Raw genomic sequence first — 22,141 nt, 5'->3', positions numbered from 1 at the left:
TCTCAGTTTTGTTACAGTTTGGTGCACAACACGTCGGCATCTTGGCCTAGCTAGAACGAATGTTCCGTCATGCTAAGCTCTGACAACGTCCGGGGCGAGGTCAAGGAGGTTTCTTCCGGGTCTGGCTGTGGAAGCTGGCACATATCCAGATTTTGCTTGGATTTAAAAAATGTTCTTTATTTTCAATCTTTTTTCAATTAATGTACAAACTATACCTAATAACAATATTACTTCACATTGGAGGGTTTATTGTACATATGAATTTTGGGGAGAGTCTTCCTTTAAACAGGACTGTGTCGATTTTTTTTAATTAGCAAATTATCTGACGATTACCTCTCTGCCTGCCAAATACCTGGAATAAAATAGCCACTTTTAATGTTCTGTATTCCAATCTGCCCAACCCACTGTAGCTACAATTCTACCAACCTACAGTAAATACCCATCATTAATTGCAATAGGCTACTGCAAATTATCCATTAGTACCTTAGAAACCTATCTAACAGCTATCCTACATAAAGTACTTTCCAAGTAAAAAAGTACAAAGAGTTGTAGCGTATGCCAAAAATCAACATTCACTCAGCTCGTGGGTCACAGCACCTCCGTTTGTTTACAACTAAATAAATGGGGGGAGTTCTCTTGTCATATATTAGTGGGACCAGGTGTTAAGTACTGTATGGGTCCACTAATGCGGCTGAGATGACATGAGAATAGTCTCATCACACAGATTTTGATACAAGTATAATTTTCTTGTGACAAGTAAGAAAGTTGTGAATCTTTACAAGGGGGTGAAAATGCACCAATTTCTGGACAAAATCTGTCTGGGTTGAGATGCAAGTAACCTTTTTTTTTTCTTTTGTGTGTGAATCCGAATTTCAAATAATCATAACATTCATAATTGTTGTCCTATTTTCAAAACCACAAAGTGTCATCGGAAACCTTGCTAAGAGAAAAAGACTATATAAGTCATTAAGTGATTATAAAAAGCCAAGTGTCCAAATTTACAAAATAATGTTTACGAGCCAAAGATTTTGTAGATTGCTGTCTGGTGAAATGGTGTGATTTCATTTGCCACTCAAAAGTCTAAAAATAATGTGAGCCATCACGGCCGGTCGGGTAGCACCACAAGGTCCAAAAAATGTCTCCCACTTTACATCACATTGGACACAAGCGTAGAAAAATATATCGTGCAGATTATCATTTGGATTCCAAAAAAGATTTTACTCACAGAATTTTTAGAATAGCAAACTAGGACATGTGAGGAATGTGTGGTTTTCATGTGTTTCATCTTTCAAAATTTAAGGAATTTAAAGCAACCATCACGTACTTTGATTTTTCTGTGTGAAAAAAGTTACGACTAGAACAATAACTCAACAAGCACAGTCTGATGTTTACGGTTAAGAATACATTAAGGCTGAACAAATTTTCAATTCAAACACAAAATACACTTTAAAAATGAATGCAATCTTGAAAATAGTATGTAATTTTCCTCCAGATTACAGGTTGCTATGAACATTCCCATAGGTGAAGCTAATTTACCAGAGGAGACAATAAAGTGAGCTTTACCATATTGCTCGTATCGCGACCCTTAACCCTGGTGGCAACTCTTGAGCGAGAAATTCACAGTGACAACTCTTGTCGTCGCCAACCTCGTCTCCTGGAAAGCTTGCCTCTACACAACAAAGACAAGGACACAATTAAAAAAAAAAAAAAGATGACATTGGCCCGCTGCTCGTGACCTGGATCACAAGAAGATGCAAAGAAAAGCCGTGGCTTTTGGCTTTGAGCGACAAAAGTATGATCAGTGACCGACACCGCGTTTGTGAGCAACATCTATTGAAAGTGAATAAAAACGGTGCACAATTAAAGGATCGTACGGATGGTGTGAAGCTTTGTTGAAACCTTTGATGGGCATTCTAAAAATAAGATGAATAATAATTAAATTCAGTTGAGCCAGCTGGCATTTTGATGAGGTTTTTTACAGCAGTCAGGCAAAGGTCTCGAGACTTGACTGCTGTTGGCAGATGCTCGGAAGGCAAGTGAGGACTTTTCATGCAACATGGCAACGTGGGCAATTTGGACACATTTCCCCTATTTTGTTGACACCACTTGACTTGAACCCACCGTTAACCTGCTTACCGACTACCAATGACAATTTGTTCACTTAATCCAGAAAATTTGTGATCCCAGGGAAGAAAGAAAATATAAAAGGAGTTCATGTCAAGTGGAAAAGAACATTTCTGCAAATTTCGGCATGCACGTTTTTCAAATTGAGGAAGCCTGTCTTGTTGACCAGCAATGCCCCATATAAGCCAACCAGGAATATCCCAATTTCTTACTTATTAAACCTTCAATTGCTGCAAGGAGAGAGAAAGGAGAGACATGGAAAGCACTTATTAAGGATTCAATGACAGACAAACTGTTTTGAGTGGGCTTTGCATCCTTACTACACATTCCCCAACAAATGAGCTGCATGTATGAGATATTTTTTTATTTTTTTTGTAGCGCAAAAGATATTAATAATGAGAAATCAAAATTTGAATCGTACTGGTAAAAAATGATAATTCTGTTTGGTTAAATTTGGAATAATTCTTTCAGCATCATGCAAGTGTTCACACTCTAGGAGTGCTTTGCTGAAGCATCTTTTGCTCAAAATACAGAGTTTAGTCTTTTTAGAGTGTGCCAGGGCACCCCACAGGGTTGGTGTCTGGGCTGCTGTTACTGGATCCTTTTTTTTTTTTTTTTTTTTGTGAAGACATTCTTGTGTCAATGATTATACATGTACTGTACACAGTACTAAAAACAAAAGCAATGTTGACATTTTTCCTCACCACAATCTCATTTATCACCTACAGTATTCAAACGTGGTCATACCCTCTTTGTTTCTCCCAAGTATTTTTGTGCCTTGAAATACAAATTCAATTCATTCTGTGATCACGGTCGTAATGCATGAGATTTCTATCTCAAATGTTTTTTTTTTCCCACTGAAAGCAATAGAAAAGCCATTCTTCAGGTGTGATTTTGCTCATCACCAGTAAGGCCTTAAAAGGTTGAGCATAAAAACATAAGGCATTAAAAAAAATCCAAGGAGGTGAAGCACTTTTTCAATGAAGATGTATGCGAGTTCCTTTACCCTCTGAGTTTTGGCGTGAGGCGCTGCCCCGGACCCTGAAAGAATGCTTGGACCCTCGGTTCTTCTCCGTAAAACTCCAGCTTTTAGCGACCTTGCCGGGGCTCAGCTCAGCACCATCTTCTGGCCCAGGGGACTGGTCCTTCGCTTTGGCCAGTGGAGCCTTGGAAGGACTGGGGAACATCTTGTCCTTCAGGCTTGCCTTCCGACTAGGAGCATCACGTCATGAAAAGGTTAGCCATTGTGAAAATAATTTCACTGCATCTTTATACAAAGTATGCCTCTTACACTTCTCGCTCGTTCCAGTGTAAAACGTATCAATCACACCGGCGTGACGCTTACCTCAAGCGAACCTACAGCAGTGGAAGCCATGTCCATATAGGAACATAGTCCAGCATTCAGCAGGTCAGGCAAGCAGCAGGAAGCTACAAGCAAGCATGCACAGGAAGCAAAGTGACATCTCAAAAGGATGGTGAGCTGTGGTGTCTCTTTCTATGTGCAAAATGACAACACAAATTATGCAAGCAAGAAATAAATTGCAAAAAGAAGGCCCAACTAACCAGGAAAAAGTGGCAACAAGGCAGCAAGCAAATAAATAAATGCTTTCATTACAAAAATGATTGCAGGAATAGTAAGTGTGGTACATCAGTGGTGCAAGGGAAGTAAACAAAATGTTTCTTTCTAAAGTTATTTGAAGAGAATGACGAAATGCTGCAAAATCAAACATCAATATTGAAATGCGATCAGCTTTTTGCTCCAGGCTGCACGGTCTCTTTAAACTCCCCTGCAAATGTTACCTTTACTGATGACGCGTCTGCTGTCCAATATTACAACTGAGGGTACCAAACGGAGATCTATTTTTATGACATAATGATGCCAGAAAAAAACATCTCAGACAGTGCTATTGGATTGGGAGACAAAAATGAGAAATTACAACATTTATGTGTATTTATTAATACATGACTATGCCAAATATTACTTACAAGTTATTCACCCAGGAGCTTTTTTTAAGTGCTAGTAAGTGCTGGGACTGTTGAAAATGAAGATCTGGGTTGTCGCCGTATAAAAGTAAATGGACCTAAAATGAAACCGGCTCAATAATTTTTTTTTTTTTTTAAATAAGACCTTATATAAAAGGTGGGAATGGAACTGAGGTGCAGGAGGTGACACACAGACTTGCAGTGCAGTAGCTAGTATCTGTGCAATAACGATACCTAAACGTTCTCAGACAGCAACCACAAAGTCTGTCTTTGTGTGCGTTCTCATGACTGGAGCAGTAGAGGAAACACAAACAAAGCAGTGGATATAATGCGTAAAACAACATGACGCTTTATTGTGATCAACATATCTTTTCAAGCATCGAAACATAAAATTATATTTTGAGACATTTCAATATTTTCATTTCACTCGAATTCTGCAGTCACAATAAAGTGTTGACGATGTCAATAAGTGCATGTCTCCTTTGTCAAAGTACAGAGTTTGTGTGTGTGTGTGTGTGTATGGAGGGACAAGCAACACATTGAAAAGTTTTCAAAGATCACTTTTTCCTGTGGTGAATGCTTCACTGTTAAAAATCAACTGGTGTAATGTAAAAGGAGCATTCATCCCTAAATATCACATATGCAAATGCAGCATGGCCATTCTTGAAGGTCACATTTGTAAATCATAAACACACCCATAGCTGTCACACTCTCACACACACACACACACACACACACACACACACACACACACACACACACACACACACACACACTGCCCAAGAAGAGTGGCTCAGCAGCAGCTAAAATCAGATTTGCAGTGACACCATCAGGAGGGAGAGAGAAATGAATCAATCATATTACAGACCTTGGAGAAGTTTCTGTTTGGGAGTCCTTCCTGTGAGCAGAATGGGCAAATTTTTCCAAAAAGTCAGAAAATAGAGATGAAGACTGTGAAAGTTGACGAGGACCAACATATGATTTCATCAAAAAGGAATGATAACAAATAAGCCAGGTGGGAAACTTTTGGATGCTGGTGAAAGCACAATTGAAGTGCACAGCGGAACCTCCAAAGTCCAGCAAAATTACAATTCAAAATTTAGAATATATATATTTTTTAACTTTAGGATAACTACGTGTTTTTGTCATTTGGTCCAAGCAGATCAAGTTAAAACATTTGTTATTTGTAAAATAATTTGGACCATGTTTGACCTGAGAGGTTCCACTGTAGTTGTCTACCTTGTTTGATAACCATTCAACCGTTAGATTTACAAGAATCTCATAAATGAATCCGAATCAAATCATTTCTGACATCTCAAGTATTTCTGTAAACGGACAAGCATTATCTTGAATACCTCATTAGAATATGTGTGAGGTTCGAAATATCAGAAGCAGTTCTTGCTTTAATAGCTACTGTACTTAACTTTGCATTTGATCACATTGCACTGGATTTTCTACTTTGTCCCGACTCCTACTTTACCATCATTTCCACATCCAAATGATCTAACGAGTGTCAGAGTCCACATCAGAAGCGTCGTGGCTGTACCTGAAAGACCTTCCTTTTAGATTCCTCAGCAGGTCCAATTGATTCAGAGGTGGAATTAATCTGCGAGGAGGAAGGATACATTCCATAAAAACGCGTTCACTTCCCTGCTGAGCAAAGGTTGATTTTTGCCTACAGGCGCTAATTCCATTCAGTCTGGCAGTTGACTTTTGCACTGCTCATCACCTTTTCACCTCCATTTACAACTCAGATGAACGAGAGGAGCTTTAAGGAGAACACACAAGCTGCAATATTCTGCTCCAAGTGAATAACTGAAGCCATGATAAATGCAAGGTTTTTTTTTTGTTTAAGAATTCTATAGGAGATGTCAGTCTTATCTGCAGTTTGCTGGTTCATGCAAAGTAGGCGACATTAGATTATATAAATCATTAGCAACTCTCATGTCATTTTTTAACTGTCAGGTTTTGAATATATGAAGATAATAGTGTATTTAGGAAACACAAAAACAAGGTCTAGTTTTTTTCCCTTGAGGGCTGCGTACAAAAAAATTCAAAGGATGTAAGATCCACTTTAACATTCTTTGATTTTATTAAGCATGCTAAAAACAATCCATCAAGGAATTGTATATTATACTGTAGTTATTTTGAGAATAATTTCATCCTCCCCTTCTTTTCCTTTCGGCTTGTCCTAACCGCCACAGCATGGAATTTCTCCCTTGCCCTGAGCAGCAAAAAAGTGGGGCACGCCCAAAAATGTTTAAAAACAACTGATGTACAGTATATATCCGCAGCATATGGTAAGGCATGCCTAGTGTATGGGGGGTAAAAAAAAATGCTACACAGAGTGGACGCTGCTTATTAACCGGTGAAAACTTTCCTCCAGAAAATGCGGTACATAAAATTTCAATCAACTCAAGAGATCATTGTGAATAAAGAGATTTCTATCTTTCTAAGTCCCTGATGTGTCAAACCATTGCACTACAGCGCCACCTCCTGGCGAGGAGGACCGACTCAAAATCACATTTTATTGCCTTAAGTATTGCTGGCTGGTATTGGCACGCAACATACTTACCCGATACCTTAAGGCCAGTACAGTCTGATACTGATCCTCGGTTCCGGTACTCGCCCATTTGTAGTTCTTGCTTTTAATTTCCATATTACAACACACAGTTTCATTCACATTTTCATGACCGAGAATTTCATTGCATGATGGCCAACCTGTACATTGGGGTTGCCACAGTCTGCTCAAAAAAATCCCAAGTGGAGATCAGGTCAGTGCGGGAAAGGTTGGTTGCATAAAACCTCCATGCAGCCTGTAAGAGAAATAAGTGGCACACAATTATGATGGAGATAGCGTCTGAGAAACATAAATAAATAAATAAGCCCAGCAAAGTGTTGAAATTGGTACCTGGATGAGGCTTGCAGCAGGATTGCGTCTCTTTTCAAAATGTTTCTGCCTGTGCTGCTCTTGGACTTTCAGGGCAAAACCAGAACCAAGAATCCCCTGCACAGCATCATAGTGGACAAAAAATACGATATGTTCAGATGTAGTAGTAAGTATTTTCTTTCATTCAAATGTAATGTTAGTACATAACATATTGTCACTGGAGGACAAAGTAAGCAGATTTACGGTTGTAAAGACTCCGACTGCTTGCCACTAGTAGCTGTGAATGTGGATAGTATTTTGCTCATCTATGCAGTCCGTGCCATACGAATTGCTTGTGGCCTTTTGCCCAATGTCAGCTGGGATAGCCTCCACCTCACCCATGACCCTAGTGAGGGTAAGCGAAAAGATTTTGTCCTTAACACTGACAAAATTCTTAACTAAGCTAGAAAAAAAATAACTGAAAGTGTAGATTGTGTTTCACAGGCACAAACTCCTGTCAACTGTGCGCTGACATTGTACACTGAACCCGTATAACTGCTGACTCTGAAATCTTTGAATCGAAGGTGAAAGGCTGAGCGTGTAATAATGAGTACCAAATACATCCGCAGTCAGAGGAGGTTTGTGAATGACGAACAACTGGTGAATATGAAGCCTTTTTGTGGGTTCACGAAATTCAGAATATGCCTTTAAACACCAACACAATTGCTTTGAGATTAAGATTCCCTTGTTAATTGTGACTATCATCTTGGATTTGAGAGGTTTTGCGAAAACATGTTGAAAACTGACATTCATAAAATAAATCAAGAACACCGTGAAGAATGTAGGCACATCATTATCTAAATGTACAGTATGCATATCGGTACACATCATGTGTCAAACATGGTGGAGGAAGGATTTGGCACGTGCATGTATGCCTGTTAATGGAACACGGCCACTGGTGTATGTGAATGATGCAAATTGAATATTTTTAATGGACAAGTCAGCGGCCTATTTGTACCCAAATACAACATGGTTTCCATTTCTTGAAGACAAAACTGAAGGCTGTGAGATACATGCTCTTTATATTAATGATATAAAGAAGAATCAAAACAGAGTTTCTCTCTTTTGCTGTAGTTACAAGTAACACTATACAGTACAAAAATTCCAAATTCTACAAAGTTTAATATGATATTGGAAGATAGTTGGAAGCACAGAGAGGCAATTCGTGAGAAAGTTGGCCTCACAGTTCTGAGGAGTGGGGTTCAAATCCTGGCCTTGCCTGTGTGGACTATGCATGGTCTTCCCGTGCCTGTGTGGGTTTTCTCCAGAACACTCTGATTTCCTCCCACATCCTAAAAACACACATTAATTGGACACTCTAAATTGCCCCTAGGTGTGATTGAGATTGCAACTGCTGTCTGTCTCCATGTGCCCTGTGATTGGCTGGCAACCAGTTCAAGGTCTACCCCGCCTCCTGCCCAATGACAGCTGGGATAGGCTCCAGGACTCCAGGGACCCTTGTGAGGACAAGCAGTGCAGAAAGTGGATGGATGAAAGATTGTTTTTTGTTTCATTTTGTGTTACTTTTTAAAAAAACGTTTTAATCTTGCCCGAATGATCAACCTCACACTGCATGTAAATCCTAGCAAAAATATTTGCCATATTGTACAGTCTATTGTGATTATAGCGCAAACTAAATTGTGATGAAAGGTGAAACATATTGTGACACTCTTGGCCCTACTTGTATGAAAATCAAAAAAGAGGAAGATAAAACAATCCAGGCCCACTGACAGTAGTGCTTTCAAGAGCTCATTTTCAGTCGCAATTAGTGGGACATTCCAAATCTCCATGCTACTGATTGACCACCATTCCAGGGAATGTTGCTGCCGCCATAACTAATTAAGACCAGGGATACAGAGGTATCAAATAAAACTTACCACATGATGCATCACTAGGTGAGCTCAGTTTAAATAAAACAGTATAGTATAACAAATAGTTTGCTACTTACCGCCGGAAGTGCAAAGAAGGCCACACCAATCATACTAAAGGTGGCTGCCAGCAAGCGTCCATTCCAAGTCTTGGGAACTTTATCTCCGTAGCCAATGGTGGTAAGCGTGATCTGTGGAAAGGTTTGGAATATATAGCTTCAATGCAATGCGGCCAAAAATGCTGAAGTGAATTTTTAAAAAATGACCGAAAAGTAAGGATAAGGCTTACCAGTCCCCACCAAAGGGCATCAGCGTAAGTTTCAAACTCTTTGTTGGACTCCTTCTCCACCGAGTAGACTAGAAATGAAGCCAGGATGAGGCACAGGAATCCGATGTACCATGCTGTGATGAGCTCCTATAACAACAACAAACAACAAAAACAGCAGGAGAAGGCATCAGCAGATCAGAATATACTGTACTGCAGGGCTACAATACATCCTGGATGTCTGCCCACCTTGCTGTGGGCATACACGACCGATCCAAGAAGCTTCCAAGTCCCCCCACGCCGGTCCATGCGCAGCATGCGAAGGATCTGTAGGAACCGCAGACTCCTGATGGCTGACGTGGCAAAAACATTGCCTTGAGATCCAGCCGCCAGAACAGACACCGAGGCGACCAGCACCATCATGTCTGACGTGTCCAACATTGGTGTTAGAAAAAGGAATCGATGATGACCTTTAATGACCTTTAATGTTTCACACCTATAACACAGAAAGGCTTCCGGGCAAACTTGAGCCTCCCTCTCCATCCTCTGTATCGACAGCAGCAGCCAGCGGCCCATATCCTCACAATGTACTCCACTCCAAACACCACGATGGTCACGATTTCCTGCAGGATCAGAAAGAAAATGGTGGCGTTGATACTTTGAGTTGAAGTCATACAGTCTTAAATTGTGCGTTAAATGCTGGAAGGAATACCCACCAGGATGTACAAGGCACTCTCTGAACTATTTTTGAACTCTCTAATAGTGGCAAAGACTGAGAGAATGAGACAGGAAAAGACCAGGAGAAAGCTAGGACAAGAGATGGAAGAACACAAGAGGAGGAGAACATGAGTATGTGATAGTGAGACCAGAGTAAAGAAGCCATTTATTTATAAAGGTCAAGAAAGCTAACTGTCAGTGGAACCTCACAGCAAAGAAAATCAACTCCTTGGCAAGCAGTCCATGGTTCTGAACGAAGAGAATATTCGTTCAATTCACATCCAACAGTGGGCTGGGGTTCTGTTGGCCAATCTAATGCAAAGATTGATTCCTAGAATTCGAAGGAACCTGCTTGGAAAATGAAGTAATCATGTATGGGTGGTGCTTTCATAACCAGAGACTGACCAAGTAGCTCATTTACTGCAGGATGACTAATGATAGAGGACGTGAATTAGTAAGGAAAGCAGGAAGGGTTTGGGTAAATCAAAGTTTGCTTGAAAAATAGACATTAAATACAACAAGCCTTTGGTTTCAGCAATCACATTTAAGAAGATACTTCTCGTCTACTACTGAATGTTAAAGTTATCAGTGAGCAATAAAAAAAAGTGATTAATTGAAATGACTGTTCAATGAGAACATTATTATGGAGTCGCTAAAGTAACCAAAAAAAATTGATTCTTCAGCCACCCTTACCATCAGAAAATTACTTCCGGCTACCATTTCATTGCCTGTGAGATAACTGGATTATAAGACTAAGAAACAAGGCAGGACACATCCTCAAGGACCTTCTATGGAACTCCTAAAAGAATAAAATGTTTAGCTAATGGAGGAGGCCTGATGAAATTCAAAACTGGGACCAAGGCAGCAGGTGAAAGAATCGGGCACAACGTACATTAATTACACTGGAGAAAAAATGACGACACGAGAGAATTGGATCAGGTGACACCTGCACTGTGCACTGTGAGCATTGTGTGGACAAAGGTTTTAAGTAGCACCTCCCAAACAATTAATTAATCAATCACAAGTTGCCTGGATCCCTCAGTATTCTCAGATTGTTGATTATCACGCTTCACAAGCATTTGATTTAATTCAATGTTTCCAACTTTGTGGAACAGTTTAGGGAAGTTCTCTTCGTGGTGCATACTTTGAACACGCAAGAAGTGAGGATCTATGACCTCAACTCTGACTCTTGAACTCTGGTCCAACACCAATCTGGTTAAAGGGAAACAAAACAACAGAACCTAATCAAGTTGTCACAGTGCTGATTATTACGTGGTGGAATTGGGCGCGGTAATTTGAATATCGTTAATCGACAGTTATGGTAGTGGTCTATATGGGTGTAGCTGAAATTCCCATAAATGGTGTCCTTTTGTTCTTCTCATCGAAACCTTTCCTGGTTGCATCAAAGTAATGTTCTTCATTTAAAGTTAATTGCTTCAAAATGTGATTTATTAACATACATACAACGGACCAAAATGAAGTTCAATCAGCTAATTATTATGCACACAGCAAGAGGTTAAATACTGCCCTGCAAAACACACATGGGAATTTCATTGAAATTGTATCCACAAAGCGGTACATTTGGTGCAGTTTAACATCATTTTCTAAAACAGTTTTGAAGTATACCACAAATATGAACGCCACTATCTGGCGGGGTGCTGACCACAATGGTACAATCGTGAAATAGCAGACCTCCGGTGGAGCCACTGCTCTCTATTGATTGGCCGGTGCTTAATCATCACACGCCTGCTACTACAGGAACAGAAACGAGAAAATGTGGAACTTGTATGACATCACGGTTGTTGCTTAGCTTATGCAGTCAAACCCAAATTGTCATGGGCATGGTCTGGACAATGCCGTGAGGGGAGCGGTCAGGCCATTGCTCTGGGCGTGGCCACATCTGACAGCAGTCACAGCTGTGTTGCATTCTGGACTCTAATTGACCAGGTACTTCAGTGGGTAAATGTGTCATCGGCATTTGCCAGTTCGTTGCCTTGTGTTACTCTGTGTGGACACGGCTTTATAGTGCGTGAGTACACAAGTGTTTTGTAGTGTTTCCCATAGTTACAGCGTGTCTCAGCCATCAAAACCTAGTCTTGTTTTTGTTCGCGTTCTGAAGTTTTGACTCATAGTCATCGGACCTCGTGTCGTGCTTTTGGACCTCGCCTCTAGCCTAGTGATTGTGTGCCTCTGCCTTCTCAGACTGCTTCACTCTGTATGACTTTGATTTGGAATTAAACCACTCTTAATATCATGACCTGGGCTTTTGAGTCCAGCATTTGGACCCGCCCCTGTGCCGCTGGTTCATGACACAACTGGGAAAAATAAGAGGGATCTGTTCTAAACCAGCAGCGGTAACGACGTTGCATTGACTGGTAGTAACTTAGCGTGTGACAACCATATAAAGCTACACATTTTTTAAAACTTATTTATTTAAGTTAGCTTTAATAACACAGTCAGCAGTCGCCTAGAATTAATTTCATTGTGCTTTTTCTGGGGTGTGATGAACATTTCTAAGTGTACGTCCAACTGCATCTGCTGCAAACACGTGGTTGTTTTAGTCGCGTTACAGTGAGGTCCTCCATCAGGAACATATCTCATACATCATTGATGGCCACTGTAGTCAAAGCTTGCTGGGTCAAAGCAAGCTCTTAGGGTGTGCAAAAGAAGCTTTTGTTCTGCCTCGCCATTCCATGAGTTCCTTTATGGGGTCTGTTTTTTTTTAAAATTTGGTATTATTTGGAATAGTGTGCGAATCTCTCCACATTCTCTATAACTTATCACATTCGACACATACAAGTAAAATATCCATTCTGGAAACATTTGGAAAAGTATACAGTAAACACAAGCACCTATTGGTCCAGGTTGAAAAGCCTTATTGCATTACACCCATGAAGGAAATCTAATTATCCATCAGCCCTTTTACTACTCAGATATTTACAGCGTATCTGTGTGGAATGGCACACATTTTCAGCAAAACTTTGCAAAACTTCAGGATCACTATGATGATACAATACTTTCCCCCCCCCAAAAAAGCCAGACAGTTTTTACATTCTACTGAACCTTCCTCATGTAAAGTAGAGTCATATAAATTTCTAAATCAGATGATAAACATGCTTACACTATTATCACGTACAAACATGTCTATGATTGATATTGTGGATGATTTCATAGTTTTCATCAGAAAAAAAAATATACGATTCTTGCTGGCTTTGTCTTCACTTCATGGCCATTTTGATTTTGTTCAGGTCTTTAAAACAGGTCCCTTTAATGATTCCCTTAGACCTGTCAACGCATTGCTGTACAAAGTATAATGACAATAAATGGCATTCTGTTCTAGTCTATTCTTTAAAAAAAAAAAAAGAGCTTCCAGGTAGAAATTCTTAATTACACCCCCCCCCCTACATTCCCTTGCACTTTTCCCTTATCAGTCATTTCCAACTTTCCGTTTTAGGGGGGGTAATGCAGCAATTTAAAGTAGTATAAAAAACAGAATTGTGACGATTGCTTAATCCAGTGTCTATTGACGGAAAGCAGGAAAGTGAGAATTTCTTGCTGAGCAGCAGATCAAGCACTCAGCATTACATTGCCTCCCCAGACATGCTCGTCAAAGCTAAATATAGACTGCGACAAACTCGAGCAGAGCAAATTGGAGAACCAACCACCAAAACAAATAATACTAAACGACTCTCTTTTAAGTTGAAAATCTGTAATAAAATAACATAATATTCAAAAAGAATAAAAAAAGAGGTTAATGATGGTGAACCTGCATCAGGACTGACTGCATGTAGCATCTGTTTGCCTGGATCCTTCACATTAGTTTTCAGCTGACTAGCTAAGCAAAATTAAAGAAGAGGAAGAAGAAAAACCAGAACATGTCCTCCACACGCTTGTCTTTGGGGCTCCTGTCTTTCTTGAGGGCAAAATGACCGACATTTTCATCCTCGCTCCTGAAGAGGTCATTCTACTTTGTAATAACAACTCATTGAGGCTCAGACGTGATCTGGCCTTGTAGTCAGGAGCGTTGCGCGAGCTGCCGTTACTCAAACGGGTAAGTGTGCCAGGGCAAGATGGCAAATGATGTGGGATTTAACACTAATTGACAATCAGCTCCTTCTCCGATTAGCCTTCAAATAGCTGATCCTCAGTTATCGATTGGTATTTCTTACAATTACATTCCATAGGAATGACTTTGACAATGCGTATAAGTGTCATTTGGTAAATCTTAAACGCTTCAGAATGGGGACCCTTGTGGAAGAATGGTTGAGAAGGTCGAATGCAATAGAGTTACATTCCCCGGTTGGCATAGGTGCCCATGATCAAGGCATACCCCTCCAGTTTGTTGTGTTTACTGCAGTGATGGCTTAAATGCATTTTGTCTAAATGTGTGCAACATATGTTCATGACAAGAACATAATTTAACTGAATGGGAATTCAGATATTCCAGATTCAAACATCTGTGTGTGGGCTTTGCATGCTCACACATTGCTGCATGGTTTTTCTCCAGGTACCCCTTGTTCCACGCGTATTTCAAAAACATGCATGTTAGCTGGAAGAAGACTCTGAAGTGACCTTAACTATGAATGTTGGTGTAAATGTGTCTTGCGATTGACACATTGCAATTGCAAGAAGCCTTTCATGCAAGAAGACAATGACCCAAATCACACTGCCAACACAAGAAAGGTCTTCATCTTGGGGGGAAACAAAGGTCTTAGACTGATCAGGTCAATCACCTGACCTTAACCAAATAGAGCATGCATTTTACCTCTTGAAGCGAAGACTGAAGAGAGGAACCCCAGAAACATACAAGAACTGAAAGAAGCGTCAGTAAAAGCCTGAAAATGCATTTCAAATAAAGGATGCAATAGTCTGAAGTCAATGGGTACTAGGCTTGATGCAGTTATTCAAAATTAAGGTTATGCCATCAAACATTAAATGTTCACTTCAAGTTAATTTGGTAATGTCCGTTCCAATACTTCTACTCACTTGAAAAGTGAGTGGCTTCAAACAAAAGGTGCTCGGTCCTGAGTTGTTTAAAATATCTACATGTGAATTCCATGACAGAAAAAAATGTAATCTGGAATTTTTGCCTCATATGCATCTTTTAATCTGAAACCCAAACGGGATAAAACAAGTGCACAGTGTTGTTATTTTTTACAACTGAAGGTGAAAATGAGATGCCACAGTGCACACATCAGAGGTCATGGGCCACCAAGATTGACAGCTCGATGGATCGAGTCAGAATGAATTAAGTAATAGTTTCAAGTGCGGTCTTGATTTGTGCCAAAGCTGCTGTCCACGGAACAGTGCTGAAACGTGAAGTCAAACTCAGTCGGGACCAAACAAATACGAGAGGACTAGCTTTACTTTGATGGAAGGATCCAAATCGCTTGTTGTCATGCATCAAACACAGCGGTGGAGAAAGTACTCAAATCTTCTTCTTTTTCTTTCAGCTTGTCCCGTTAGGGTTCGCCACAGAGTGTCATCTTTTTTCCATCTAAGCCTATCTAATACATCCTCCTCTCGAACACCCACTGTCCTCATGTCCTCCCTCACAACATCCATCTACCTTTCCTTTGATCTTTGCGCTCCATTCTCAGCACCCTTCTACCAACATAGTCACTCTCTCACCTCTGAACATGTCCAAACCATCGAAGTCTGCTCTCTCTAACTTTGTCTTCAAAGCATCCAACTTTGGCTGTCCCTCTAATGAGCTCATTTCTAATCCTATCCAACCTGTTCACACCAAACAAGAACCTCAGCATCTTCATTTCTGCTACCTCCAGTTCTGCTTCCTGTTGTTTCTTCAGAGCCACCATCTCTAATCCCTACAACAAGGCCGGCCTCACCACTGTTTTATAAACTTTGCCCTTCATCCTAGTGGAGACTCTTCTCTCACATAGAACATTAGACACCTTCCACCAACTGTTCCATCCCGCTTGGATTCGTTTCTTCACTTCCTTACCACACTCACCATTGCTCTGTATTGTTGACCCCAAGTATGTGAAGTCATCCACCCTCGCTATCTCGTCTCCCTGTAGCTTCACACATAGCTTAGATATATTCTGTTTTACTTCGGCTAATCTTCATTCCTCTCCTTTCCAGTGCATGTCTCCATCTTTCCAATTGTTCCTCTGCATGCTCCCTGCTTTCACTGCATATGACAATATCATCTGCGAACATCATGGTCCAAGGGGATTCCAGTCTAACCTCATCTGTCAGCCTATCCATTACCACTGCAAACAGGAAGGGGCTCAGAGCTGATCCCTGATGCAGTCCCATCTCCACCTTAAATTGTTCTGACACACCAACAGCAAATCTCACCGCTGTGTTGCTGCCCTCATACATGTCCTGTACTATTCTAAAATATTTCTCCACCACACCAAACTTGCGCATGCAGTTCCACAGTTCTTCCCTTGGTACTCTGTCGTAGGCTTTCTCTAGGTCTACAAAGATACAATGTAGCTCCTTCTGACCTTCTCTGTATGCCACAGTGCACACATCAGAGGTCATAGGCCACCAGGATTGAGAGCTTGACGGAATGAGTCAGAATGAATTAAGTAATAGTTTCAAGTGCGGGCTTGATTTATACCAAAGCTGCTGTCGAAGGAACAGTGCTGAAAGTACTCAAACAATACTGTACAAAAGAAAAGGAGAAGTCCTGATTCAAATCCTTAATGTACAAGCTGTGATATTTACTTCCATCCATCCATTTTATGAGCTGCTTAGCCTCACAAGTGTTGCAGGAGTGCTGGAGCCAATCCCAATTGTCATTGTGCAGGAGGCGGGGTACACCCTGAACTGGTTGCCAGCCAATAGCAGGGCACATAGAGACAAACAGCCACACTCTCAATCACACCTAAGGGCAATTTAGATTGTCCAGGTTGCAGGTTTTTGAGCTGATGCGATTGGCGGGCAACCAGTTCAGGGTGTTCCTCGCCTCCTGCCCATTGACAGCTGGGATAGGCTCCACCACTCCCCGCGACCCTTGTGAGGATAAGCGGCAAAGAAAATGGATGGATGGATGGATGGATATTTTGGGCTGTGGGGGGAAACCGGAGTGCCCGGAGAAAACCCACGCAGGCACCAGAGAACATGCTAACTCCACATCGGCAGGGCTGGGATTGAACCTCAGATCCTCAGAATTCCGGTCCTCAGAATTGTGAGGCCTTGAGGAGTTGAGCTTGCCATTACAATACAGTGTGCGCTTGTCCATTCGTGGTTCACAGTTAGTGGCACCGCATATTCGTGGATTTCGGTCTATGTTGTTGTTTTTTTTTTTTTTTTTATTCACCATATTTTCACAATCATAACGGTCTTCAATTCTCTTCTAAATAGACGAGGCGCCACATTAGACATGACCCCTTACAATGTGCTGCACCTCATGTGCACACAGAGCTCCATTTGCAAAAGATTTTGTGTAACTTGTACAACAAAATACACTTGAACACAATGGGTAAACTGCTAGCATGCATGCCAATGCGTGTTTTAGCATGTATGTAAGATACCATAAGATGGCGCTCACGAGTCAGTGAGGAACAATTCCATTTCACATGTGGAACCAGAAGAAGCTTACACACGCACTAAAACACGTGCTGACATGCATGCTGACAGTGTAGTCTTTGTGTATTAATACTGCATCCATTATTCGCGGGGTGTAAGGAACCTAGGCCCCGCGGATAACAGGGGAACACTAAACTTTTGTAGGGGACTGCGGATACCTGAAAAATCTGCTTAATTCCTACCACAGATTTTTTTTTTTAACGTGGAAACAAAAAAAAAACAACACCACAATGACGGTGAAAATGATGATACAGTAGCTGAAATGATGCCAAGTTGACAGATGCAACAACAGCAAAATCAACTTTTTTTTTTTTTTACCTCTAAGAAAACATCGTCATCGTCAATAAAGAAGCATCCCATACTAACCCCTCCTTATGTGGCATAAAATGGCACAGAAACAGTCTCCCCTCCTCCCAAAGTGAAAGGCCGAAGAAGAAGCATCACTCACACATAAGCGTGGTAGATGAACGCCCATCCCCGCGGTCTTTCCAGCGCATTGTAAAGGAAATTCTGTAGTTTGCGGTAACTGGCGTTTTTCTTGTGGGGTCTGGCTCTCGCCCCCGCGGAAATGCTGCCTCTGGGTCTGCACAGGATGCTGCCGCCCCCCTTGCTGGCGCTGTCCGCGCCCGCGATGAGCAGAGCTCCGTCCCGGCTCGATTCAGGACCACCGGCCTCCAGACCCACGAAGCCCACTTTGTGCTTCCTCTCGCCGGCTTGAGTTGGGTACACCCCGCCGTTGAGGGATTTCTGCACCATCCTAAGACCGGGGCGACTCTAGCTAAGAGTGATGCTTGGCGTCGGAATGCATCGTCGCGGCTGAGTGGGAAGTGTGTGTGTGCGTGTGTGTGTGTGCGTGCGTGCGGTGTTTGCGCGCGAGTGTGTGTGCGGCCAATGCGGTCCAAATTGAATATCCTGCGTCTACAGTCACCAATCTGTAGTTCGACTTTCACCTCGTCGTCACCCACTTGCGGCTTTTGGCAGGCAACGGGGAGCATCAAGCACACCAAATTCACCTTAGTTTGCCAAGTCATAAATTAGCCGCTGCCTAGGTGATCAATGCTGCCTTTTAGGGGAATGAATATGTCGTGTTTCTCTCAGTTTCATGCGTATTTGCAACAACAAATAACTGTGCAAGAGCTCAAATGCAACAGAAAAACACTTTTAAAAATGCAACACTTAAGAGGAGTTCTTGAAAGTGAAAACACCCCTTTAAAGATCCGACATTGACGTGTGTGTCTGTGAGGGGGGGGGGGGAGATCCTATCATTATAAAGTGCAGCTGTATCGAAAAAGTTGAGATTTTACATTAACCTTCATATTCAGTATATTAACTAGATCCCACGCTGTTAGAGATGCATATTGCAAACCTACTCAAATATTTATTGTCGACCCATCCACTGTTTCAGCCTCCTTTGCACAAAGGCAAAATGTGAGTGCTCTAGTAATGTCCTTGAAGGCATCAGATGGTTTCTAAGATGGGTAGTTATGCCATAATGACAGGGCGGACAACAATGCACAAACACATGCAAAATGATCAATTTGACTGCAAAAAATACAATACACATTATATACTGTTCTCCGATAATAAGTAATAAATTTGCTGCAGCAAAATGGCAGGTGCTTGAGTACCACGTGGTCTATCTATGGACATTCCTAGTGTGAATGCTTGTTTCTCTCTATGTGGCTTGCGATTGGCAGGTGACCAGTCCAGGGTGCACTCTGCCTTTCACTCAAATGGCAGCTGGAAAAGCCTCCAACTCACGGGTGTACCTAGCAAACCCAGAGTACAAGGAGAAAAACGCATGAGAAGAACATAGAAATGCCACACAGCAAGGCGAGATCCAAGTCCAAATCCCAGTCCTCAAAACTGGGAAGAAGACGTGCCAATCACACATCTAACGTGCTGCCAAATAGATAATCTGTACGACCTAGTTGAAAATGAAACCAAACATGGATGACTCGGTGTCCACTCTAAAAGGAATACAATGAAGAACATTTATTTGAATGACCGAATTCAGTTTTGGAGGGGGTTACATGTGGCTGGCATGTCGTTATGTACCCACGCAAAATATACAAATGCATCTGATGGCCAGGGCACATCTTGGCCACTACTGATAAAACATCAAGATGCAAGGAAGGATGTTACTTGGCTGATATTCACAAAATATTATCAAACATAACCTGTAACTTGTTTGACTCTAGTTCGAATGTGCTTAATGCTTTTTGATTGAGTTGAAGTGCACTAGTGTATCTAGATCTGAGGTCACGACAACCTGACTAGCGAATTAGCAAGTGCTTTGATAGTAATTCATGACTTCAAGTTAAATGCAGTGAGATGTAAAGTAATGACGATGCTGTTGACAGTCTATCTACAGAGATCCGATGATACGTGCTCGACATAGACATAAGTTTGATTTGTTTAAAGGAAAACAATGGATTTACTGTAAGATATTTGAAATAAAAAAAACTTCGATCAAGTCCATTTTGATATCCAGATCATACACAAGAACCGTCATACTTGGAACCTTTTATTTACTAGCTTGTTAAGATTGCATTTACAGTGACAATTTTAGAAACAAATATCCTTTGTACAGTTATTTTCAAGCAAGATAAATTGCAAATATTGTATATACACAGTAGGAAACAGATTAATGTAAATACAATGAGTCATCAATGACATGCTTGTTTATTCAACATGCTGCAGTCATTAGCAAACTTAAACCAATAATTTACAATAAAGATGAGAACTGACGCTGCAATTCAGGACTGGCGGATTGCTTGCGGCGAGACCGGATTGAGTTCTGATTTCTCTTGAACAAATAGCTTGTGTCGAACAAATCTGCAGTCTAATCAATGCAGCATGTTAAGACTGTTGAGATGCATTTCAAACCTTTTTCACAGCCAGAACAACACTGATCGGCGTTTTACTCGTCATGGACAGGTGTTGACATGCTCTATTTATTTATTTATTTATTTATTTTAAATCCACAGATTTGACAAACATTTTAGACGCAAAAATGTATCATCTGAATGTATGGCATTATTTGTCTGGATTAAGACGTGCTAACATTTGCCCTTGTTACAATTTGTTTGTACAAAAAATGTTACAATGATCCCTTCTGTTGAGCGGCACCTAACAACTCTGCAGTATTTTTTTCCCCCAACTGTCACATGCCCTCATTAATTCTATTTCAATACCTACAGACTTATGACAATTCAAAATGTTAAAATAAACATCAGTATCAGAAGGAAAGCCTCCAGGTAGCACACTTTTATGAATATATTAATACTTTATCAATGATTAAATATCTGTTGAATGGATAACACGTTTTGCTTTGTTTGTCCAGATTATGGTAAATTTTTCTCCCTTAAAATCCCTGAATATGAATGTAAGACCTCTTGTCACAATTCCACATAAATAGATCACACTAAACTAGCACAGTTGGCAATTTCATTAGTCCTTTAACTACTGTTCAATATGCCAGCCGGAATGCTAGTAAATTCTTTAAAACCTGGTTTAAGTAAGGGATTAAAAAAAACAAAAAAACACTCTTTTCAGACAATAAATAACTATCCTTCATATAGTGCCGCAATACAGTACTCACACCAAGCCTACAGTAATTGCACAGTAACCACATGCACTGGGTTTGATCCGTCCCTAGATTCCCTACATTCTGTCCCTCTGCCATGAGTTTTTGCTTCTACTACGCCATCAATTACACATGAATACTGTTCAGTTGGGGTTCAAACATTAAGCACTGTGGAACACCAATCTTAATAAAGAAACAGAGATCTGGAGGTGCAGACCGAGGCAAAAATGAACAACCTTTGAGGTTCAGATGGCAGCCACAGCTAGTACGGTAAATCCAGTTATCGTGAGATCTGCGCTGACACACAGCTCAAGCAGGTATGGGACCAGTTCCCAATAGAACTCTCCTGGATAAGTCTTGGAACTTCAGGTTGCTTTGCTCTCAAAAGGTGAAGCCAGATATTTCCGATCTCTTCAGTCAAGTTAGGATTAATATTGGTGGAATCCATGACAGTGAAGCACTGTAGGGAATGGGGCAGTGTCCTTTGGCGAGACACTTGATTGTTCCACATCTGCCTCGCCCACATTTGCAAGTGTTCTGAGTTCTGCATTTTTTTTTTTATAGTTCTCCATCTGAGGGTGGCAAACATAGCTTGAAGAGTCTGTTAAAAGGACAAAATAGAGTGTAGGAACTGCAACTAAACAAAAGCCATAGATTAACGAACGGGTTTAGTGATACCTTGGTGCTGAAGGTGGCATCTGGTCCATCACCTTGAGATTTTTAGCTGAGAGCTCAACTCTGGCCCCCTTGTGGCAGGCAGAGAAAACATTAGATTGAACCCAAAAACATACCAGTGCGCAAAAAATTTTGTGTGCGCATGCTTTTACTCTGGTGAGTAACAGTAAAAGTCACGTGAAAATTTGTATTTTTACTGCTTGCAAAGCGGTGCCATACACGCACAGTACTTTTGAAATTATATTAACTGGCTTTGGGTCATAGTTTGGCTATACATTATTATCGACATTTTTTTCTATTCATCTCTATCCTACCTTTACTCTTCATCCATATCACCCACAAACTGCATTTAGGGTTTACTATTGAAGTCTGCCTCCAACAAATGCCTGTTAATTTAAAGACGTATATTATTAATATTGAAATCCAAG

At 41.0% G+C, this 22,141-nt stretch overlaps 2 protein-coding genes across 4 annotated transcripts in view; both read right to left on the bottom strand.

The window, feature by feature from the left end:
* The window catches only part of LOC133495536 (potassium voltage-gated channel subfamily KQT member 2-like), a 28,826-nt gene extending 10,533 nt beyond the window's left edge, over window positions 1–18,293 (bottom strand). The window contains exons 1-13 of the mRNA XM_061810315.1: window positions 17,898–18,293; window positions 9,886–9,976; window positions 9,666–9,792; window positions 9,419–9,594; window positions 9,194–9,319; window positions 8,985–9,095; window positions 7,019–7,114; window positions 6,829–6,923; window positions 5,654–5,713; window positions 4,976–5,005; window positions 4,342–4,395; window positions 3,131–3,336; window positions 1,564–1,669 (exon numbers count right to left, since the gene is read on the bottom strand). Of these exons, the coding sequence (XP_061666299.1) occupies window positions 1,564–1,669; window positions 3,131–3,336; window positions 4,342–4,395; window positions 4,976–5,005; window positions 5,654–5,713; window positions 6,829–6,923; window positions 7,019–7,114; window positions 8,985–9,095; window positions 9,194–9,319; window positions 9,419–9,594; window positions 9,666–9,792; window positions 9,886–9,976; window positions 17,898–18,205 (1,586 nt within the window). The 5' untranslated portion in view covers window positions 18,206–18,293. The remainder of the gene's footprint in view (window positions 1–1,563; window positions 1,670–3,130; window positions 3,337–4,341; window positions 4,396–4,975; window positions 5,006–5,653; window positions 5,714–6,828; window positions 6,924–7,018; window positions 7,115–8,984; window positions 9,096–9,193; window positions 9,320–9,418; window positions 9,595–9,665; window positions 9,793–9,885; window positions 9,977–17,897) is intronic.
* Window positions 18,294–19,960: 1,667 nt separating this feature from the next.
* The window catches only part of prex1 (phosphatidylinositol-3,4,5-trisphosphate-dependent Rac exchange factor 1), an 87,875-nt gene continuing 85,694 nt past the window's right edge, over window positions 19,961–22,141 (bottom strand). For all 3 annotated transcript variants that reach the window (XM_061800828.1, XM_061800807.1, XM_061800814.1), the window contains 2 exons: window positions 21,717–21,784; window positions 19,961–21,639 (listed from right to left, as the gene is read on the bottom strand). In XM_061800828.1, the coding sequence (XP_061656812.1) occupies window positions 21,597–21,639; window positions 21,717–21,784 (111 nt within the window). In that variant the 3' untranslated portion in view covers window positions 19,961–21,596. The remainder of the gene's footprint in view (window positions 21,640–21,716; window positions 21,785–22,141) is intronic.

This window comes from Syngnathoides biaculeatus, chromosome 2, assembly GCF_019802595.1.
Source record: "Syngnathoides biaculeatus isolate LvHL_M chromosome 2, ASM1980259v1, whole genome shotgun sequence".
NCBI classification, from domain to species: Eukaryota; Metazoa; Chordata; class Actinopteri; order Syngnathiformes; family Syngnathidae; genus Syngnathoides; species Syngnathoides biaculeatus.
This window is presented reverse-complemented; position numbering and strand designations above follow the sequence as displayed.